General features: G+C 51.8%; 1 protein-coding gene across 4 annotated transcripts in view; it reads left to right on the forward strand.

Annotated features, from left to right (window-relative positions):
* Window positions 1-20625, forward strand: part of tmtc1 (transmembrane O-mannosyltransferase targeting cadherins 1) — a 57977-nt gene that overhangs the window by 15793 nt on the left and 21559 nt on the right. For all 4 annotated transcript variants that reach the window (XR_004763647.1, XM_035401872.1, XM_035401871.1 and 1 more), the window contains exons 5-7: window positions 12693-12774; window positions 14119-14222; window positions 18285-18474. Coding sequence is in view for 3 of the 4 variants with exons in the window: in XM_035401872.1 (XP_035257763.1) it covers window positions 12693-12774; window positions 14119-14222; window positions 18285-18474 (376 nt within the window). In the remaining variant the exon portion in view is untranslated. The remainder of the gene's footprint in view (window positions 1-12692; window positions 12775-14118; window positions 14223-18284; window positions 18475-20625) is intronic.

The following is a 20625-nucleotide window of genomic DNA, read 5'->3' on the forward strand; positions in this document are numbered from 1 at the left end:
TTGGGGGGGGGGTGAGCCAGCAGTTTGACGGCCTGTTTTATTTTGGCGGGGAGAGGAGGGCAGGGAGAATCCTCTTTGCAGTGGTTGGGTTCTGCTGGGTAATGCGATTACAGTCTTTAGCCTGAGCGAGCGGCGGCGGCGGTGGCGGCTGTGGGAGCCGTGACTCCGGCAGGGAAGGGGCAGTGTGCCGTCTCCGTTAGCATCCGGTAACCTCTTTCATCTTCCCAGATTTCCCACCTTCCCAAATTAGCTGGCCAAATAGTGGTCTGTAGCCGACCATTTAGCTGACATGCAGCGCTGGGGGACCTCCTTGCCTGTGGGGGGCGCTGCTGGGCTTGGGCATGTGTAAATACTGCACCCTAAATAACCCCGCTCCCTCGGTTATCACACTCAGGACTCTGGAGGTGTCCGTCTGCAGGGGCGCTCCAGGTGGGGAAATCCTTTTGATTTTGCCTTCGTTCTTTTTTTCCTCCTCCTCCTCTCGTGTCTCCTCTCTTTCGCTCTGCTGTCATTGCCATGGCGGGCCTCTCCTAAGCCTGGCTGTCCCAGTCCTTTGATAGTTGGAGAAGATATAATTGTTGCTGATTTAATTGGGAGCTTAATTAAATACTGACATCTGCTTGTCGAGACTTTGGCTCCCGTTCTCCCCCCCCTCCCCCCTGCATACGGTGGGGAAGGGGGAGGGAGACGGGGCGGAGGGGGGGGGGTGTCTGTTAAACAGCCTGGCTGAGTATTAGGGCTGTTTGACTGTGAACCTCCTGCCTTCCCCCAGGAACAGCGCCGATCGCCGTTCATTATCGAGCAGTGTTAAAATGAAGAGAAGCTGCTCGGTGATTGCGGGATTGTTCTCCAAATTGCCCTCTGACACAGCCTTTTTGTCTGTTTTTTTTTTTTAGTCTGGGCGAGGTCAGTTTTTATTTTAATTTTACACGCTGCGTTCGTCGCTCTAAGCGGGGAACAAAAGGAGCCAGTGTTCCAGCCTGCAGCGTTCCCCCCCCCTCTCCCTGACTGCTGTCTGGAGGGGGCTTCGTACGGCCTGGCAGAGGAGGCGAGAGGCCTGGCCTGCCCCCGCGCTTGTGTGGAGTTTAGCAGCAGAAACATCAGCTCTCTGAGTCTCCAGTCTCATAATCTGCTCGCTGTCACGGCGTGGGTAGAATAAAGGCAGAGTTTAGTGAGAGGTGCTGTGTGTGCGACAGAGAGAGGGGTGTGTGTGTGTGTGTTTGCGCCAGAGAGTGTGTGTGTGCGTGGGTGTGTGTGTGTGTGTGTGTTTGCGCCAGAGAGTGTGTGTGTGCGTGGGGGTGTGTGTGTGTGTGTTTGCGCCAGAGAGTGTGTGTGTGCGTGGGGGTGTGTGTGTGTGTGTTTGCGCCAGAGAGTGTGTGTGTGTGTGTGTGTTCCCCAGCGCTGCGCGTCTCCTGCCAGCTGGACCGAGCGGCCGAAAACAAAGCCCAACCCGTTTCACCGCCAAGAAACCCTGACGGGAGAGAGAGCGTTCCGCGCTGCGACCGCGGGGCCGAGCGGGGCGGCCGGCGGGAAACCGCTCGCGCACAGAGCCGCCGGGGCGTGTGCGTCTCACAGACCTGCCGCTCCGCCGCTCCCAGACTCCCCGTGAGCCGCGGGCCTCCGTCGCTGCACCTGAGCGCGTGCGCTAGCCGCGTCTGATCAGCGCTGCTATCTGTGAGCGAGGCGCTGGAGCGAAGCCCGGGGAGTCTTTAGGGAGTTTAGGCCTTCCTGTTTTAGGGAGTTCAGGCCTTCCTGTTTCCGGCTGGTCTCCTTAGGAGATGCGCAGTTCCTGTGTCTCTGCTCAGGTGCTCGTGGTCCGACACGCAGTCGTAAAAGTGCACGTTATACGGCCTGTTGGCCCCTTCTCAGCTGCAGGCTCGTGCCTGGGCCCTGACCGGCTTAGTCAGATACTGCTCCTGTGTAGTGAATGGTGGTGTGATGTCATTTTTGTAGGCGTGTGGAATGGCAGGACTCACATGTATGTGAACATTCTAATGTGTGTCTGAGATGAACAGACTCTTCTGTTCTTTCCTGAGAAAGGGCCCTTTACTGTGCGTGTGTGTGTGTGTGTGTGTGTGTGTGTGTGTGTGTGTGTGTGTGTGTGTGTGAGAGAGTGTCAGCATGCAGGGGGCCACAGTGGAGTACACCAAGCATGCTGTGAGTGACTCTGGGCATCGGGAGATGTGAACACTTTCGATTTTTACAAATTGCTCATTGGCAGAGGCACACGCCAAGGCTTCCCCCTGGGCTACATGCTCTACTGTGTGTGTGTGTGTGTGTGTGTGTGTGGTGTGTGTGCGTGTGTGTGCGTGCGTGCGTGTGTGCGTGTGCGTGCTGGGTCTTCATATTTTCATTCCCAGGAAATCTCGGTCCAGATCTGAAAGTGCTTTTTTAATTGAGAAATTGTGCGAGAGATTCTGAACGGCATATCAGAAACGGCATTTCATCGTTTGTTAATTAGCCTCCATAAATGTAGCTTCAATTAGCCCAAACTGTAATATGATACGACCAGTGCAATAATATGAACGGAGCAAGTGTATATAATTCTTACTGAATGTAATTAAACGCTAGAGTGAGACTGCTGTAGCCTAAATCAATTGTAAGCTGTATATTTCCAACAAAACGTTTAGCATAAATGAACAGCCTATCCCCTTCAGCAAAAAAATGGCCATATAACTATATATATAAGCCATATAACTATATAAGCTATATAAATAAAACTAAAGTTGTGAAATACTGGAAATTACAGACAGATTAGGTCGTTTTTTAAAAATGAAATAACGTTTTTTCTCTCAATATAAAGTCCTGCTTACAGAATAGCGTGTGTGATTTCACGGTACGTTTCACCATTATTCTCTCTGTTGTTTTATTTCTTGGTGAGAACGCCGGGATGTCCCTGCTGGACGGACGGGGTGATTTATGGAAGGTTTGTGGTTTTATATGCAGTGTGCTGCTCTGCGCTGGAGCCACGGGAGGGGCTGAGGTAATGAGTGAAGGCTGAGCTGAATTAATGAAGCGATGGACGTGAGATTCTGAGTTACCGTTTGTAACGGTGCGTGTCCATTCAGGGCCCAGTGCTGCCGCAGTGCCCTGTGCACCTGGCCGACTGGTGGTTCAGCCATCACGCGACCTTTAACATCTAGACATTAACGTCGAGAGGGACAGTTTCTCTGCTCTTCAGGAGGGAAGTCCTGAGCTCCTCCAGTGCTGTTGTTCTGAAGAGAAGCCTGCGCTTGGTAGTTTATTCTTTAAAGCCGCTTCAGTCTGAGTCCCTGCTGCACGGCGGGAGGGAGGCTTGTTTGACGGCTTGTTTTTGCGCGTGGGGGGGGGGGGGGGGGGGGACCCTCAGGGGACTGGCGGGATGCTTATGGCACCATGTTCTCACGTCGGAAACAAAAAAAGGCGCACTCATCTTAGCCAGAAATAGCCTCATTAGCATTTCCTCATCCGTCTTCATGCGCATCCTGGCGGGCCCGAACACCAGCCCCCGCCATTGGCTCTCACTACTGTAGCAGCGCTCGGTGTGATCTGGCACCACGGCGCGGACACAGAGGACCACAGAGAGGCGGACGCTGCCCTGTGATCATAAGGTATGTCACCGTGAGCCATCGGGAGTCATCATGGCCTAACGTTGCCTCGTTCTTCAGAGCTCGCCTGTCTCGTCTTTTTTTAATTTTGGGGATTTGCAGCATAGCGCTTTGCCTCTTGCCACAAAGCGAGGCAGTTAAAAAGGCAGAAGCTCAGCAGGTTCTACACTGGCCTGCTAGGTCAGGGTCGCATTCTCACAGAAACACCAGGCCCCTGAATTTCTCCCCCCCTCACCCGGCATGGCCCGGGGGTGCCTGTGGCACTGTCTCCATTTTCTAAATTTCTGGTACAACCCCGCTGGCATTGGAATGGTGTAGCGGGTGTCCTTGTTCCTCTCAGCGAGCCCCTCCCTGCTGCAGTGGGGTTAGAGGTGTCTGTGTGTGGAGAGGGGTCCTGTGTGGACTCGCTATCAGACCTTCCCGTCTAACAGGGGGAGGAGCCATCTTGCTAATTAGCCCCTCCCCTCCCTGGCTTGATTGAGGTGGACCCCGGGACAGTCCCCCCCTCCCCTCCCGTTCCCTTCGGCGCTGAGGGGGTCGCCTGAGGACGGGCGTTTCTGGAGGATCAGACCCAGTCAGCCGGGCCCTCTGACAGCCTGGCATTAGCATTCCCGTCTCCGCTGGCTCTTATCCGCGTCCCCAGGTCCCGCGCGGCCCCCGGCGCCTGTCTGCCTCCCCTTTCTGCTCCTTTTTTATCGCTCCCCCTGGCACAGGAAGCTATTTAAAACTGCGGAGTTAAAGCAGTGACAGACGTCATTAAATCACGCTGGGGGCCGTGGGGGTCGGGCAAGGCCAGCGCAGGTGCCGTGTGTCCCCACGCTGTCCGTGTGTTGTCACTGCTACGTGTGCGATGGCAGGTCACATGTGAGGTCCTCACAATGTCGGTGCAGCTCTATCGCAGCGTTTCTTCAATGGAGAGGTTATCACTGGGAAAGATCGACATTTGGGAACAGCGGCGCTTCTGTAATTAAGACGAGTTTAATTTGGGATAATCGGCGCGTGCTCGAATGCGCTCTGATCGCTCTTAATGCAGCGTTCTCTCTTCTGTCAGTTTAATTCTAAATTTCATTGCCATGATAGATGTGGTTTTATATATTTAAAAAAACTACAATATCACACATTAGAAGAATATTGATCTCACACTCCAAAAGTGGTAATGGCTCAAGACCCAGTTAACTTTTACAGAAGTGTCCTGTTTTGACTGGGGGGAATATAAGGCAAAGCATTACCAGGTCAAGCGTGCAGAACTCAGGAAGACACCTGTCAGGTTGCATTCATTCTTACCGCTGCACCAAGTAAACGAAAGCCTGCTTGCACTCTGCCACCGTCTCACCCAAGTTCCCATGGGTGTGCGTGCACATTAAAATATGGCTGGATGTTAGTGGTTATGATTGCACTTTTTCTTCATTTGCTAGCTACTTAACATTAGCTAGCTTCTCTGGCTAGTAAGCCGTAGTTATATTCATAACTAGCCGGACTGTAAACGTCTTGGTTAGGGGCTTGACCTACTTCCATCCTGTCATTAGCATATGACTGTGCATGTGAGTTTGAGCATGTAGCACAACAATTTCTGACGTTGTAGTGTGAAGGCTTCCCAACCCGACGGGGCTGGAAAAGGGCCAAGCACAGCTGAAGGGGCCACCCCTGGTGTTTTGGTTGGCCGTGGGCCCTGAGCAGCAGAGGGGCCCCCGGGTCCCAGAGGAAAGAGATGGAGAGATGCCTCGGGGGGGAAGGAGGAGATGAGGATGGATAGGCCTGGCGGCGGACAACACCTGGAATTCCACAGGAAGTGAGGTCACAGAGGGCCCTTGTCTTACGGGCTCAGCGGGAACAAATCAAACAGCCGTCCGCGGTCTGGAGCTGCGGCGGAAGCGCAGGCTCGCGTGGTCAATGAGGCGGCAGCAGATCGCATTTTAACGCGGAGGCAGCGTCCTCTCCGCCTGCAGTTTGTGATGAACTGCGCCGCGCGGTGTAAGCGCTAGCAGACGTCTGCAGCAGGATGATAATCCTGAGGTATTTCGCCTCTCGGGGGGGGCGGTAACAGAATTAAAAATTACATGGACGAGCATGTAAAACTCCATGTTTTTTTTCTTTTCTTTTTTCTAATGAAGCTAATGGCCCCTTTTAGGAGGAGGCGCAGTAATGAAACCTCTCAGCTGGCCATGCGCGGCGGCGTCCTGCGCGTCTTAAATCACTCGGCGAAGCGGAGCGTTTATCTTAAAACACGCGCAGGCGCTCCCCCCCCTCTGGCACGGGCCGGCGTGTGTTCAGAGAGAGAGGGGGGCGGGGAGCGCTGGCGCAGTTTCGGCGGGGAGATGAGCCGCGCGTTAGCTTCTTCGGTCCCCGTGGCCTCCCCCCAACCCCACACCCCCAACCCCACACCCCCCCTCAGATCTGCGCGGAGGTGCCTGTGCTGGCTGAGCCGCGCGTGCTTAATGAGAAACAGATGGCGGCCTGACCCTCCGCTCCCCCCTAACAAACTGTGTAATTGAAATGTCTCTGTGACTCCGGGGGGCTGGCTATGGGGGGGGCGACCGGGGGTGCACGCTGCGTTTTTTGGGAGCGTCCCGTGTGCATTTACACTAGAGCCGGGAGGAAGAGGCTGGGGGCAGGGGTCTGTGAATATCACAGGCTGGAACGGACAGTTCAGCCCCGAAAATGAACTGAAGAAGGAAAGCTGATATAAACGTGTGGGAGGGCCATGAACAGAATTTAGATTTAGGTTTGACCACGTGATTATTATCTGAGGGGAGGTTACTGTACAACTGACCGTGTGTACACTAGAGAGTGTGTGTGTGACCGTGTGTACACTAGAGAGTGTGTGTGTGACCGTGTGTACACTAGAGAGTGTGTGTGACTGTGTGCGTATGCAGTAATGCGGGTCGCAACAAGTCAATATCCTTGTATTATTGAAGACTGTTGGCGAAACCTTTTGTAACTGCATGCAGCTTTTTATTAACGTATAACGGTGGCACCATCTCAAAACTTCACACCACTGCCTCAGTTTTGTGGTTTTTACCACAAACAAAAAAAGAGTAGTGGAAAGATGGCGTCCTGCCAGTACAGAGTATTGAGTGGGGGGGTCAGAGTGGGGTTGAGAGCGCGTGGGGCAGGCCGTGCCGGTGAGCTTTGTGCTTCGGGTTCAGTAATGAGGCGTTCAGTCTGGCAGGGGGCTCCGCAGTGCTGCCTCTGTACCCACGCCAAATCATAATCCTCACATACCCGCCCGCACCCCCATGCTGGGCTCCCTGCTCTCATATCTGAGCAGGGCGGGGCGTTCGTGTGGTCGGTTAGTTCAGTTTAAAAAAGGCTCTTTGACAAGACACTGATAGAGGATTGCATTTCCACTGGTTATTAGGACAGTTTTTATTCTCCTGCTTTAGATTTGCCTTTAGCTGGGTGCTGCAGGTTTGTGCTCACAAATCCCTGTCATGCAGTTGGCCGGTAAACGGGCTTGGTGCCACTGGCAGTGTGAGGGGGTACACAGAAAGACCGGAGTCTGCGGTCTGCTTTTTTGGGTATGCATGGTGGTACGTTTATGTCCGGCAGCTGTTCCTCAATTCCTCTCAGCCGCTCTGCACTGTGAGCAAACAGCGAGGGACTGAGTGGCGGTGTCCTGCCCGGGAATCGAACCTGCAGCCCTTTTAGGTTACTTTATGCTCTGATCCAGTCGTCACGGCAGCGTCTGCCTCTGAGGCGTGCCCGTGTCTTGGCTCTGCGGGGCTTCCTGTGCATCGCTGCGTTCTCCAGAACCTGGAACACCCTCCGCGGGTTAATAATGCAGCCTTACAGTACAGCGTGCAGCTCTTGGAGCTTCGCTGTCTGATCTCGCTTTCTGCTTGAACACGGTGAGCAAAACCGGACATCATTTATTCATACAGATTCTTCAGCCACGCCGGCCGGATTGATTTATGGTAATGATTATGTAACTAGGGTACCGCTTCAGTCAATCATTGGTGCTTTAGTGAGGGGGGGTCTCCGTCATGGTTTGAAACGGGGGCCCTGCAGGCGGGGGGGAGGCGACAGTGAAAGCCGGAGCGGTTAACATTCCAACGTGAAGCGCTGCTCTGGTCTCATCGCCGCTGGAGCACTGAGCACGGGGGTGTTGAGGGCCCTTGCGGGTCTGGCCTGGGCTCTGCCCGTGCGTCAGCACTCATCCTGAGCCAGGCGCCGGGTCCGTGCTCAGAGGCGGCTTTGTGAGCCGTGGTGTTTTTTCTGGGGGGGGGGGGGGGGGATTAGCGGAGGGCTCAGAGGGCCTGAGAGCTGATCTCTGGCGTGGCGGAGTGTCTTTGAGGGGCGCAGACGCTGGGGCTTAGCCGCTGAGATTTCACACCGGATTAGGGGACAAAGCTAGTCGGGCTCCAGGCCTCCTCTTCCCTCCCTCGTTCTGAAGAGCCTCCTGCGTCCCCCCTGACTGGCTCATCGCACCCCCTCCTGCCCCCCAAACCCCCCCCTCCACACTGTCTGGGGCTTTTTTTAAAGGAATAAAGGACCCGCTGTCCACTGCAGGTTCCCACAGGTGTGGCGGGGACAAGCCCCCCCCCCCCATTCATCCACACCACAGCCCCCTGTCATCGGCGCTGGCTGATGATGTCACACCTCCCTGGTGCTGCGTGGGCCCTGCGCCCTCCAGCAGGCTGTTTCCCTGGTTACCATACGGACGGCCTGCAGACAGTGTGATACTGTAAGTGTTGCTTTGAGTTGCCGCTGGGCTAGACTGTCTACTAAACCGAATGAATAAATAATACAACACAGAGCATCAGCATAGTTGTTTGTATAGATTTCTTTGTTTTTTTTTACTTGCAGTATTTGTGGGTATCTCAGTTTGGTGCTGAAGCTGTATTCCCCCCCCCCCCCCGTGTTCCCCGGCTGTGCTGATGCATCAGGAGGGGACGCTGGTTCTCACAGCCGGCCGCGGGGCTGAGCGGGTTTGAGGACGGCAGGAGCGCGCTCAGTCACTGCCCCTGTTAGCCTGTTTGTTATGGGCCGGCCTTTTAGGGGACATTAGGAAACGTGTAAAAATCGATGGAAAGGCTTGTAAAAACGGAAGTGGGCCATTTCTCAGCCGCCCACGCCTCCTCCGTTTCCCCCGTCCCGCTGCAGCCGGCCCTGTGTGTGCCTCTCCACCGGGCTGAGGGTGCCTGAGACATGGCGGGTTTTTAGGGTTCTGACAACACGAACGAGGCACAGATTTAGTCCTGAAGCGTGTTATATGCAGGGAACGGTGTTTGCGAAAGTGGAAGCTTTTAATATGCATAATACATGGGGGAGAAACACGGACTTCAATAAATAACTGCCGTTGACTTATCCCGCGTGATTGACTGGGCCCATAATTACCGCTGTGAATGCACAGCACTGCGCCACTCTGCAGAGAGTATGAGAATATGAGCGCTGTGTCTGCGGGCGAGTGGGTGCTGGGACAGGGTAACCCCAAAGGTACAGGGTAATCCCAAAGGGGCCTGTGCTGGGACAGGGTAACCCCAAAGGGGCCTGTGCTGGGACAGGGTAACCCCAAAGGTACAGGGTAATCCCAAAGGGGCCTGTGCTGGGACAGGGTAACCCCAAAGGTACAGGGTAATCCCAAAGGGGCCTGTGCTGGGACAAGTACAAATGACTGATTTATGACTCATAAAGTTAAGCAGTTGAGAACGTAAACGTCGATGTACAAATACTTTTTATATTACATGGGAGCAGTTCCCTCCACCAGCGGCATAGCTTGTCTGGAGTTTAGACTGTGTAGTAATATCTGTAAATGTATGGAGTGCTGTCTTATCAGGCGAGCTGTTGCGCGTGTCACAGTGTGAGTGTGTGTGCTGTAGTCTGCAGGCAGTAAAGCCGAAGCCTCTGAGTGGATGTGCTGTCACACACGAGAGAGAGAGGGAGAGAGAGGGAGAGGGAGAGAGAGAGAGAGAGGGAGAGAGAGAGAGAGAGAGAGAGAGAGAGGGAGAGAGAGAGAGAGAGGGAGGGAGAGAGAGAGAGAGAGAGGGAGGGAGGGAGAGAGAGAGAGAGGGAGGGAGGGAGAGAGAGAGAGGGAGGGAGAGAGAGAGAGAGAGAGGGAGGGAGAGAGAGAGAGAGAGAGAGGGAGAGAGAGGGAGAGAGAGGGAGAGAGAGGGAGAGAGAGGGAGCTGCAGGAGTAGTGCTTCTCCTCACATAACGGCAGCAGAAGCAAATTCTAAAGGACAAAATCCCAAAAGTGAAACTTCTACAAAGTGTGACATTTGATCCGGCGTGTTTGCCGTGAGTAGAATGGATATTGAAAGCGGCTTTTTCCTGTTTTTCATGAGCTCTACAGATCCGCTCCGTTACCATGATGCCCCCGCCTCGGAAGAGAAAGGCCAGGGTTTTAAAATAAAGTCCTTGTCCAATAGCGAGATGTCATGGATTTATAAGATTGAGCTGAAGAGCCAGCGGATAAAGGACTTCTTTTTTCTTTCTTTCTCTTTTGAACCAACGACCAAAACGCTATTTCCTTTATGAAGCTGCAATTATACAGAGCACTTTCCTGGTGCAGTGAAAGCACCACTCTTTCTTTCCATTGACTTAATTATCTATACAGGTTACGAGAAGTTACGGCTACTACAACCATGATCGTGTCTGCATTACAACAGCAGGTATTTGACTGTCGGCGGAGAGTCAAAGAGTACAAAAGAACTGCATAGTGTATGTATTACCGGTGTTGAAGCCGGTAGGATCTGCGGTCAGCTCTGAAGGGAAGGAGAGGCTTCTTTTATGCTTCTGTGTGAAAGCAGCTGAGGGGCCTTGGGCTGCAGCTGCTGCACAGTCTGTATGTGCCTCTGACCTGCAGCTGAACCAGGTGACAGGGGGCACATCCTGTTTCATACTCCACACATACAGTTCATAAACCCCCCCCCCCCCCCCCCCCCCCCAAAGGAAACGGGAAGCCCCAGTGTAGACGGCAGAGGGATTTCCCCCGTGCCTGAAGAAGAGAAAGCAGAACAGTGAGGCCGGAGGTTACTCCAGTTCGCGTCCAGTTCCGCCGCTGAGCCAACCTTTGGTCCCGTTGGAAAGCCTCGCTCGTGTGAAACGGCTGAATTTGGGTTCCTGGACTCGTGACCGCTGCCGGTGTTAAGCACGGCCAAACTTTACTGCGCCGGTTTCACTCCTCCAGACGGCCTCTCTCAGACGGGCCCCTTCCCCGCCAGGCCTCCCCCCCCTGCATTCGCTAAGCTTAACCAAGCACAATTTAATTTGTACCGAGAAAGAAAAACAGACCTTCCGCGGCAAACGCTGGTTTCAGACGGCTCTACAGCGAATGGCGGGAATGCCTGCAGACGGCTGGAGCCCTTATAATTGCCCCCCCCCCCCCCGCTCGTGTCCCGTGTGGGGGGTTTAATAATTAACCAGTGTGTTTCTCTAAATGGGCTCTATTCACATGCCTGAATGGATGTGAGTCTGTATCGAGCAGGAGGCTGGGAGGAGCGGAGAGGACCCTGCGTGAGACTCCTCTTCTGTCCAGACGTTGTGGACACGGCGGAGAAGAGGGGGGGATGGTTTTTACAAACGCGGGACTGAAGGTCTGATCCGCCTGCTGTCGGCTCCAGGGACCAGCGAGAGAGGCTGTCCCAAAATGTCTGACTTAAACGTGGAGGACGGGATCTCAGGGGGGACGTTGTGCTCATCCGGGACCGGAGAGCGCAGTCTCGAGGGCGGGGGGGGTGGGGGGTGGTCAGTGTGTTTTACCTCACACGTCCCTCTCTGCTTGTTTTCTCTAGTTAATCTCTATTAATTAAGTTCTCATTACTGTAACGGTTTCATCAATAAAGTGAAGTTATGATGGTGATGTTGATGATTATTATTAATATAACTATAATAATAATTATGACAATATTAATAGTAGATATTACTGTTGTGACTGAAGGGAAGAACCTGCATGCATAGCATGAAGTTGTGAGCAGGGCAAATCAGAGAGGCAATGATTCAGCAAGGAAAGGAGAGGTGGAGGCTTGCAAAGGAGGAGGAAGTGAAACAGAGAAGCATAGAGGATGGAGAAGGAGAAGGGAGAGACTATGGAAAAGAAACGGAAGAAAGGGAGAGAGGGAGAAGGTGAGTGAGGCTGGGGAGCAGAGGGTGTGTGTGCGTGTGTGTGTGTGTGTGTGGATGTGGGTGTGTGTGTGTGTGTGTGTGTGTGTGGATGTGTGCGCGTGTGTTCATATTTTTATTAGAGGGTAGAGGTGTGGTTATTGTGCTATAAAACTGGCCTCCCTGCTGTGTTCAGTGAAACAGTGATTTATGCCCGTATGAGCGTGAAAGGAGTTTGACAGCAGAGGTGCATCTTCTCTGAAGTGTGTGCATATTAATGAGCCCGCAGTGCTGCTCGCTGTAATAAGAGCTATCCTGTCCCAGGCACTCTGCATACTTCCACTTTCCCAACAAACTTTCCTCACAGAACTCAGGAAAATATTCACTGCTGAATGGCAAAAAAATAAAATAAAAAACCTCCCCCAAAAAACAGAAATGGAAGCGTGGCGTACTCTTCTGTTGTCTTCGGAGCGCTGGCAGGTTCTGTCTCGCTCTGCTCCGCTGCTGCTCCCTCCGCGGTTGTTTCTGGGAAAGTGGAACCGTTTTGGCACCGCGTGGGGAACCCCGCCCCGCTCCAAACGAGCGCCCCTCCCCCTTCTGCGGCGCTCTGCGCCGCTCCTCTGCGCCGCTTCCAAAGAGAGAGAGAGAGAGAGAGAGAGAGAGAGAGAGGGGTTTGGAGCTTCCTGTTACCGCTGCCCCCTGACTGAGCCGTGATTTAGGCCCAGACCGTCCGTGACCTCATTTTATAAGCCTTTTCGGAAAGGCCGGCTTTGTGCTCTCTCTGAAAAGGGGGGGGACTGTCGTGTGAATGTCGGCCTGCCTTTCTTTTCCCCCCTCTTATCAGATTTCCCAGGTTCCTTCACTCACGGGATTCATTTCTTGCGAGAAATCGAATCTTCGTCCAGATTTTTTTTGCCATCTTAAATGTCCAGAAATGCACACCAAGCCCGCTTCAGGAAATGGTTTCCATGGTATATTAAACACACAGACTGTGTTTTGTCCTGTACCACGTGTTGTGGGACCTGTTCTCAGCCACCAAATTGTTTCCTGTTCCCTGTGTTTCAGGCACCTGTCCTGTGCCAGGATGAGGGACATGCCAAAAGCCTGCTGGCCCTTCATCAAGCGCACCTGTGTGGTTACTGTCTACGTGAGTCAGCAGACACCTGTGATATTTAGCACCGGGGTTGCCGTACTGTGGAATCCCCTGGATGGGCTGTAGGGTTTTGTGCTTTCCAACCGCCAATTTAGGCCTTAGAGACAAGCTGTGGTCTTTTTAGCCAATCGGTGACTTGAAGGCAGACACTGTGGCCCACCAGAACTGGAGTCTGACACACCCCTAATTCCTGTTCTCATCACACTATGACCAAGCAGGCTGTTCCACGCATTAAAACTTGCTGAGCTTTTAAAAAAAAAAAGAAAACCTTCCTGATACCGGAGTGGGTTTTCCGCTTTATCCGTTGAGACCTGAGCCTGAATAATCTTTTGCAGTTCAATTTGTTAATCCCCTTTATGAATTTAGAACGCTCTATTACCCCTTCTCTCATTTTGTTGAGCCTGATTAGAATGTGTCTTAAGTACTCAACCAGGAATCTATTTAGTTGCCCTTCTTTGTCTCAAATATTTATTCCCTGCATGCAGAACTTGTGTGTACCTGTAGCTAATTTGCCAAGTTTCTGCCAACTTGTTGAAGTCCAAATGTACAGCAACAGAAATGCAAGTCCTGAAGTTGTCTTATCCATGACCTCCCCTGAAAAAATGGAGTTGGCCTTCATTAAAAAGTGATATTTTGTGCAGCAGTAATTCTAATACATCTCCTAATCGATTCCAGGTTTGAGATTATTGGCTGGGGAAAGATTTAAGCTTTCATGCATGAATCGGTCCTGGTAACATTTACTTTTAACATTTATTCATAAAGAATGAAGCCATTTTGTTTCTTGGAGCTGGATCAGAGGCTTTGGAAATATTCATGCTTTCCAGCCGACGGTCTCTTTAAATCAGTGGTCTTAGTCGTCTTATCGCACGGGCCGGGGCGGTACATTTTCCCTCTGGTGTCTGGGTAAAAACAAAGGTGGCACCGTCTTCTGCAAGGTTATGTCTTATGGAATATTGCTGCAGAAATAACCCATAGGATGTGATTTTATCTCGGGCAGGCAGATGGGTGGGTGCGGTCCTCCGAGGGTCAGATAAAAAGAAGATTACATTTCTGAAGGAGTACAATGGAGTCCTGCTTTATTGAGCCCATATATTCTGCGAACAAAGATCTGCAGCATTTAATTTTCCCAGACTCCCAGCTCTGTGTGTGCCTCTGGTGTTCTGTGGGATTAAAAGCACAGCTGCAGTGTTAAGCATAAAGTTTTTCAGAAGTTTTTTATGGAATGAGGAAAGTATATCCAATTAATTATGCACTTCAGTGGACTGTACACTGATACAGGTCAGGTGACCTCTCGCCCTGCGCAAGGCTGTGCGTGTTGTTCACTGGTCTCTCCTGCAGGTGGCGCTCATCATGTCCTTCCGCCTGTGGGTCATGGGCGGCTCCATGCCCCTGTTTTCCGAGCAGGACAACCCAGCATCGTTCTCCCCACACCTGCTCACCAGGTACCGTACAGCCGCTGGGCAGATGCGCTCTGTCTCACTCACACACACACAGGCGCGCACACACACACACACACTGCATCTGTGTTACATCACATTCACATGCATCCATTTCCACGCTTATTGCTGTGACAAGCTAACACGGCCAGTGAAAACGGCGGGAGTAGCTGAGCAGCGGAGCCGAGAGGTCGCTAACGCTAAGGAAGTGCAAAGCAAAGCCGCTGTAAGCGTGAGGCATTAAGCACACACGCGCGAGCTGAGCGCTGACGCGGTGCTCTCAGCGCTGATCGCTGCTGTGGCTCTTATGAGGCCGGGCGATTGATGTGGCGTTGCGCGGGGCGATGAGCTCACCGTAATCTCGCCCTCGGTCCCGGCAGCTCGGCCGCGCTGGCCAGACATCGGCCCGCCGGCCTGCCGGACTCGTGTGAAATACGGCCCTGCTCCGGGCCGGTCCCGGGGGAAATTTACTCTGCATCCTCCTCCCCCCCCCCCCCCCGCCCCCGTGCTCTGACACCGCTAGAGAGAGATGCGCCTGTGTGCTGCTCTCTGTAGCCATGCAGGGGCACACCCACTGCGCCCCTCCTGTACACACCCGGGTCCCTCTGTGGCAGAATTCATTCTGGACTTCCTTACTTATTTGAAATTTCAGGGACGGTACAGCTTCCTTGTACATGTTCAAAAGGGGCACTTATCACCCCAAACCAGACCAGCGTGTTCATGTTCTGATGCATCTTGGGTAGGAAAATCGAAACAAACACGAAGGCATAATTAGCCCAGCTACAACCTTTTGCAGATTAATTGAATAACTGACTGATTACATTTTTTTCATTTGATGAGTTTCAGTGTCCGCCATTTGCTCTTATTCTTTTCTGAAATCCTATGAATCCCCTCTGAAAACATTGTGCCTGGTTATTTTTCATTCTCCAGGCATTAATCTCCAGTGGCTTTCTGGGAAATTTGCCTCCCGGCGGACGGATTATGCCTTATTGCATCATCCCAATGTAGCGCAGAAAACATTAATAAGTGTCAAATCGAGGCAGAGGAAATGGAGGAATCCAACAGTACACTAATCTAATACACGAAAACAACCAATAAGAGGGGGGGGTGGGGGGTGGGGGGGGTGACCAGAATGATAATGACCTAGAACAAAAGAATATGAGGTGCGCAGATGGAATGCATGAACACACACTGAGCAGAACGGTTTGGAAATGACGCAAATGTGTAACGTGTGGACGGAATGGTAAAGGAAAAGATGGCTGCAAATGAACATAGGAGTGTATGCGTGATTCAGTTCATTTGCACAGGGATGTATCATCAGACAGCCCAAAAGGAAAAGGGGTCGGAGCGAATGAGTGTTTGGGGAACATTGCTTATTACCCATAAGGCTGTGCTGTCACATCCTGCAGCTGTAATGAATAGATACAATGGCACCATTAAATAAGCTACTATATTCCAGTAAACATATGCAGAATATCCATACAAATAGAGAAATGTGTCAAATGGAACCCATGTGTCACGCATAAATAACAAATCATATTAATAATGCGATGAAATCAGGTCTATTAATTTTAATTTGAAAGGATATTTAATAAGGCTTGAACCCTGTAGCTGCGTGTGGTTGGTCAATAAAAGCAGTTTACATAGTGTTGTTGGGCCATGATATTCCTGGATAAATCAATGCCGTTTCTGTCACTTATATTTATGGTACCTTGGTAAATGAATACGTGGTCCTGGCCTATTGGTGGTGTCTCTGTGGAAATCAATGCTCAGTCTCTTTCTGCTCATTGGTGTCCGTGTCTGACAGATCAATACACAATCTGGCCCTGTCTGTATTGTGGTATTCATTGACAGTCTGTGTGTGTATCTCTCTTTCCATCTCTCTCTCTTTCTCTCGCGTATTCTCAGTGTCTCTCTCTCTCTCTCTCTCTCTCTCTCTCTCATGTATTCTCCGGCTGTCTCTCTCTCTCTCTCTATGTGCCTGCACAAATGAACATCATCATTAGCCACAACCCCAGAATCTATTTTCTAATCAGCTCCTCTCAGTTCCAGGGTGAGCAGGATGCACCGTGCTGGCTGTACCCTTTGTTCTAATGATTCGGCAGGGGGTGGGGAGGGGTGGTGAGCCACTTGCATCCGTCCCACGCCAGTCTCGAAGGCGTCGTGAAACAGGCCTTAAAACGCTTCCGTCGCACGATGAAGAGCCGTCGTCATCCGCCACGATCCGTCACGATCCGTCACGATCCGCCCCCGTCCCGTTCTGCCGCCCTCTGCCCCGGTGTGTCCTGGGCCGGCTGTCTCCGGGGCTCCAGAGAGTCAGACGCCACGTGGCTGGATAAGTCACCCAGCGAAACTCCCCCAGCAGAAACGTTGTCTCCTGTTCGCGGGCGGAGAGGCGCTGGAGACAGCGGGCCGCTGTGGCCGCCGCTGTGAGAGATGTTACCCAGCCGGCCTCCCTGATCAGTGTAAACTTCACGTTTTTATGCGCAAAAAGCTTTCATCCCCTCACAGGAGGCCTGTACTTCATCAGTGCGCACTTCCTAATTCACCACACTATGGAGCCAGTGCTTTTATAAGGGAAGCCACCCAACAGCCACAAATTACTGCCTACCTTTTAAGGATAAGGACCTTTCCACTAACTCACTGTAATGGAAAGTATTTTGGTCCTTTTACAGAGTTGGCAGAGATTCCTTTTGTGTTTATTTTCGGAAAACATATGCACCTCTGTTTCCCATGCGGACTTAAGTCCACATCGTCAGTGAATAAATCCAGTAGTCTTGGATCGATGTTTATGTTGATGTTCTTTTCCCGTCCCAAACTAACAGCTGTTGTTAACGTTAATGGACCCTGGCCAAATGGAACACGGTCTGAGTGAATCCCAAATCTGAATCCCAAAGCCTCCTCACAGAGTGAATCCCAAATCTGAATCCCAAAGCCTCCTCACAGAGTGAATCCCAAATCTGAATCCCAGATCCTCCTCACAGAGCAGAGTGAATCCCAAATCTGAATCCCAAATCCCCCTCACAGAGCAGAGTGAATCCCAAATCTGAATCCCAAATCCTCCTCGCAGGCCTTACTCGACGCAGTTAATATCCTGTTATTATTGGCCCTGTTGCTCCGGAATAGAGGTGGTTTTGTCATGGTGGTTTGTGGGGATGTGGACTCTAAGGCTATTCAGCAGTAACAGCCGTGCCTCACTAGCCCTGCCATTCTGCCATATTACAGATGTCTCTTGGCTCCTGGGACAGGGACATATGCTTAATTAGGACTATCAAAACTGTGTATTAGATATTAAGGTGGGCTTTCTTTTTTGTATTGTTTCCATTTTTGGGTTTGTTTTCAAATGGCACAGACTTCCTGTGCAATAGGGCGATGCAGTTAAAAGCAGGAAAATAAGCCCTGTGTTGCAGCTCCAAAAAACATTCATGTTTAGTTATGTTAAATGAGGAGCCTAGTTTATTAGGCTGTTAAAGAGAAATTCTGTGGCTTTTTTGATTTGGCTCTTTTTTTTTCTCTGAATATAAAGAACTGAAATTTTGGAGGTAGTTCATAGTATGGTCATAGCAGGGGTGTATCCTGAGAGCAAGTAAGCCATCGTCCTTCTCTTCCTGTTGTGAGAGCAAGCAAGCACGAAATTCTGACTGGCTGTAGGCTGAGTGCCAGGTCTGCAGGAACAGCCACCGGCCGCTCATCCCCTCCGGCGGTGGTAGTGTGGCCTCCCCAGGCCGGTTCTGCCCTGGATCCTGCTTCACCACCAGAGCGTGAACAGGAGTACGGCAAAGGACGCCTAGTCCTCCAGCTGGGGGAGGACACCTTTCCCACGTTGCACTGCGCATAGCAGTTCGGTCATGTGGCAGCATTCACTGATTTTAGCTAAACTGCTAGCTAAGCTGCTGCTTATTTCCCTTTGAATGGTCTACCTTGCTTTTGCCTTCAGGGGGTACCGAACTGAAGCCCCACAGCTGCTGTAAACTGTGAGAGGAGAAGGGGGAACCCTGCGGTGGTAACGGGGGCGAGCGCCTGGGTGTGATTGGTGCTGATGCTCTCTGTATAAAACCCCCCCTCCAGGTTCCTGACCTACTGCTACCTGCTGGCCTTCAACGCCTGGCTGCTGCTGGCCCCGGCCGTGCTCTGCTACGACTGGCAGGTGGGCAGCATCCCGCTGGTGGAGTCCGTGTGGGACGTGCGCAACGTCGCCACCTTGCTGCTCGGGGTGGCACTGCTCTCCCTCTGCCTGCACTGCTTCACGTCGCTGCGGGTGAGTGGCAGCCGTCTCCCCCGCGGGCACGCCCCTTAGCCCCGCCCACTGCCTTTAAGTACACACAAACTCCAGGTATAGTATAGGGTCGAGACAGCTGTGACCTCATCTCATCGGTAGAAAACAGAGAGGGGCTCCGCCAATCGACCAGTAGAAAGATGCTGATTTGTGATTGGTGGATACCTCACAGGGGTGCAGGAGTGTGTATGTAAAATGTCTGTCTGTGCTGCTGACGGAAGACTCAGAAACTCCCCATGAGTAAACCAAGGTCTGGATTCAGTCTGTGAAATTAAGTGCACCTTTTATTTTTATTTTTCCTTCTCAAGTTCAGCAATCTACAGAATGAACTCATTAAACAATGTTTGTGAATAAAAACTTGTATCGCACCTTTCATAAATTTGAATTGCAGCCGAAACTTTGATGCTTCACAAAATAGGTCAGATAGAACATTTCAGAGAAGACACTTCAGATCAAACAAACATGCAAATAAAAAATGCATAAATAAATGCATGAGAAATGAAATGATAAAAGAAAACAATAATCAGTGAAAATGCGGCTGGTACATTATCTTGCATTTATTTGCAATGCAGATGTGGGAAGTAGTGCGGGGTGAGCTGAGGCCGCTGGCAGCTCTGTCCTGGGGGGCGGTGGGGGTGACGCATTGCAGCATCCCTCCCCAGGCTGTCTGCAGGGCTGGTGGGAGAGGGTCACGGAGGGCACTTTACCCAGCATGCTCTGGGGCTTTCTCCCTTTGCAGCGCAGCACCGTTATCTCAGAGGAGCCTCCGCTGCCTCACTGGCGACTCAGCTTTTTGCACTTCTCTCTCTTTCCCTCTCTCTCTCTCTCTCTCTCTCCCCCTCTCCCTATCCCTCTCTGTCTCTCTCTCTCCCTCCGGTGGGGGGCGGGGGTGGGTGTACTGGTGCTCCACACACTGCCCCTTTGGCTCAAGTTGCATCTGTCAAAATTCGGAGACGTGAGCCCTTTGAATCGTGAAATTCTGACCCGCAGACCGGCTCTGTCTGTCGGGTGCAGTGCTCGGCGTAAAAGTCAAAGCTCTGCATCGATTGGAAATTGTCAGTTCTGTAACCGGGTGCTTTTGTGGGCTCCCCTATGCGAGTGAAAAACCTCTCCCTGCGCTTCCCTCTTAACGCGCTCTGAAGAGGGAATTTAAGTGAAGCTCAGCTTGCCGTCCCTGCCCAATTACTGCAGACTGTGACTGGAGCGTGTTATGGGCAAAATGGGATTTAGCAAATGGGCTCTCTTGGCTCGTACTGTTTTTAATAAAATTTTATGTCACAAAAGTTTTGCGATAAAGCACTGATTTGGCCTAATCGTTTTAAAGCGTACCTCTGTATGAATTTGCGTTTGAGGCTAAAATTCACGGTTGCCATCGATGTGGCCTACCCCAGCGTCCCAGCCACGGGGTTTGAATAAAGTTGCTAAGTAGGCCCTCTTTCCCCTTCTTCTCACTACTTCCTGTGCCTGCCTTGCTGGTCGTGCTTGTCCATGTCCTGTTTCCTCTGGGTTTCCCTGAGCGTGAGGACAGGAAGTGCACTCCTCATACAGGTGAGAGCCCCAGGTGAGCGAGATGACGTGTAGAGCCGCTGAGGTGGGCTCACGGGCACACTGACTCACAGTCCACTTCCTGAGCCATCTGTCAATCACTCAATGGATCAGTCATCCGGGAGGAGAGCAGACGTGCAGCCTGGCTGGTGTTTGCGCAGCTGGAACAGGGCGAATGACTCCCTAAATGCCAGAGTGATCGCACAACCATCTGAGAAAATAACAGCACTGCTGTTTCAGGTCACTGAAGCTGGGGTTTTTTTTGGGGGTTTTTTTTGAAAGTGTTGATAACTAAAGTTTAATTTGTCTCAGGAAAAAAAGTGTGACAGGTTTACACCACTGTAGCCATAGCAACAGCAGGCTTGATCATTGGCGCAGTTTCGCTCTGCAGAGATGGATTGCTTGTCTTGGAGTTGTCATAGTAACCCAACCCTCTTAACATCTCTGTGACTGGGGCGTGACCAAAAACCCTACTGTAACTGGGGATGTGACGCGAACCCCACTGTGACTGAGGTGCAGGCGTGCAGCTGGATGGCATCTAATCAACACGAGTCATAGGAGGACTGCTGCCTTGACTGTGTGGACTGA

This window comes from Anguilla anguilla, chromosome 19 (assembly GCF_013347855.1).
Source record: "Anguilla anguilla isolate fAngAng1 chromosome 19, fAngAng1.pri, whole genome shotgun sequence".
NCBI lineage: Eukaryota > Metazoa > Chordata > Actinopteri > Anguilliformes > Anguillidae > Anguilla > Anguilla anguilla.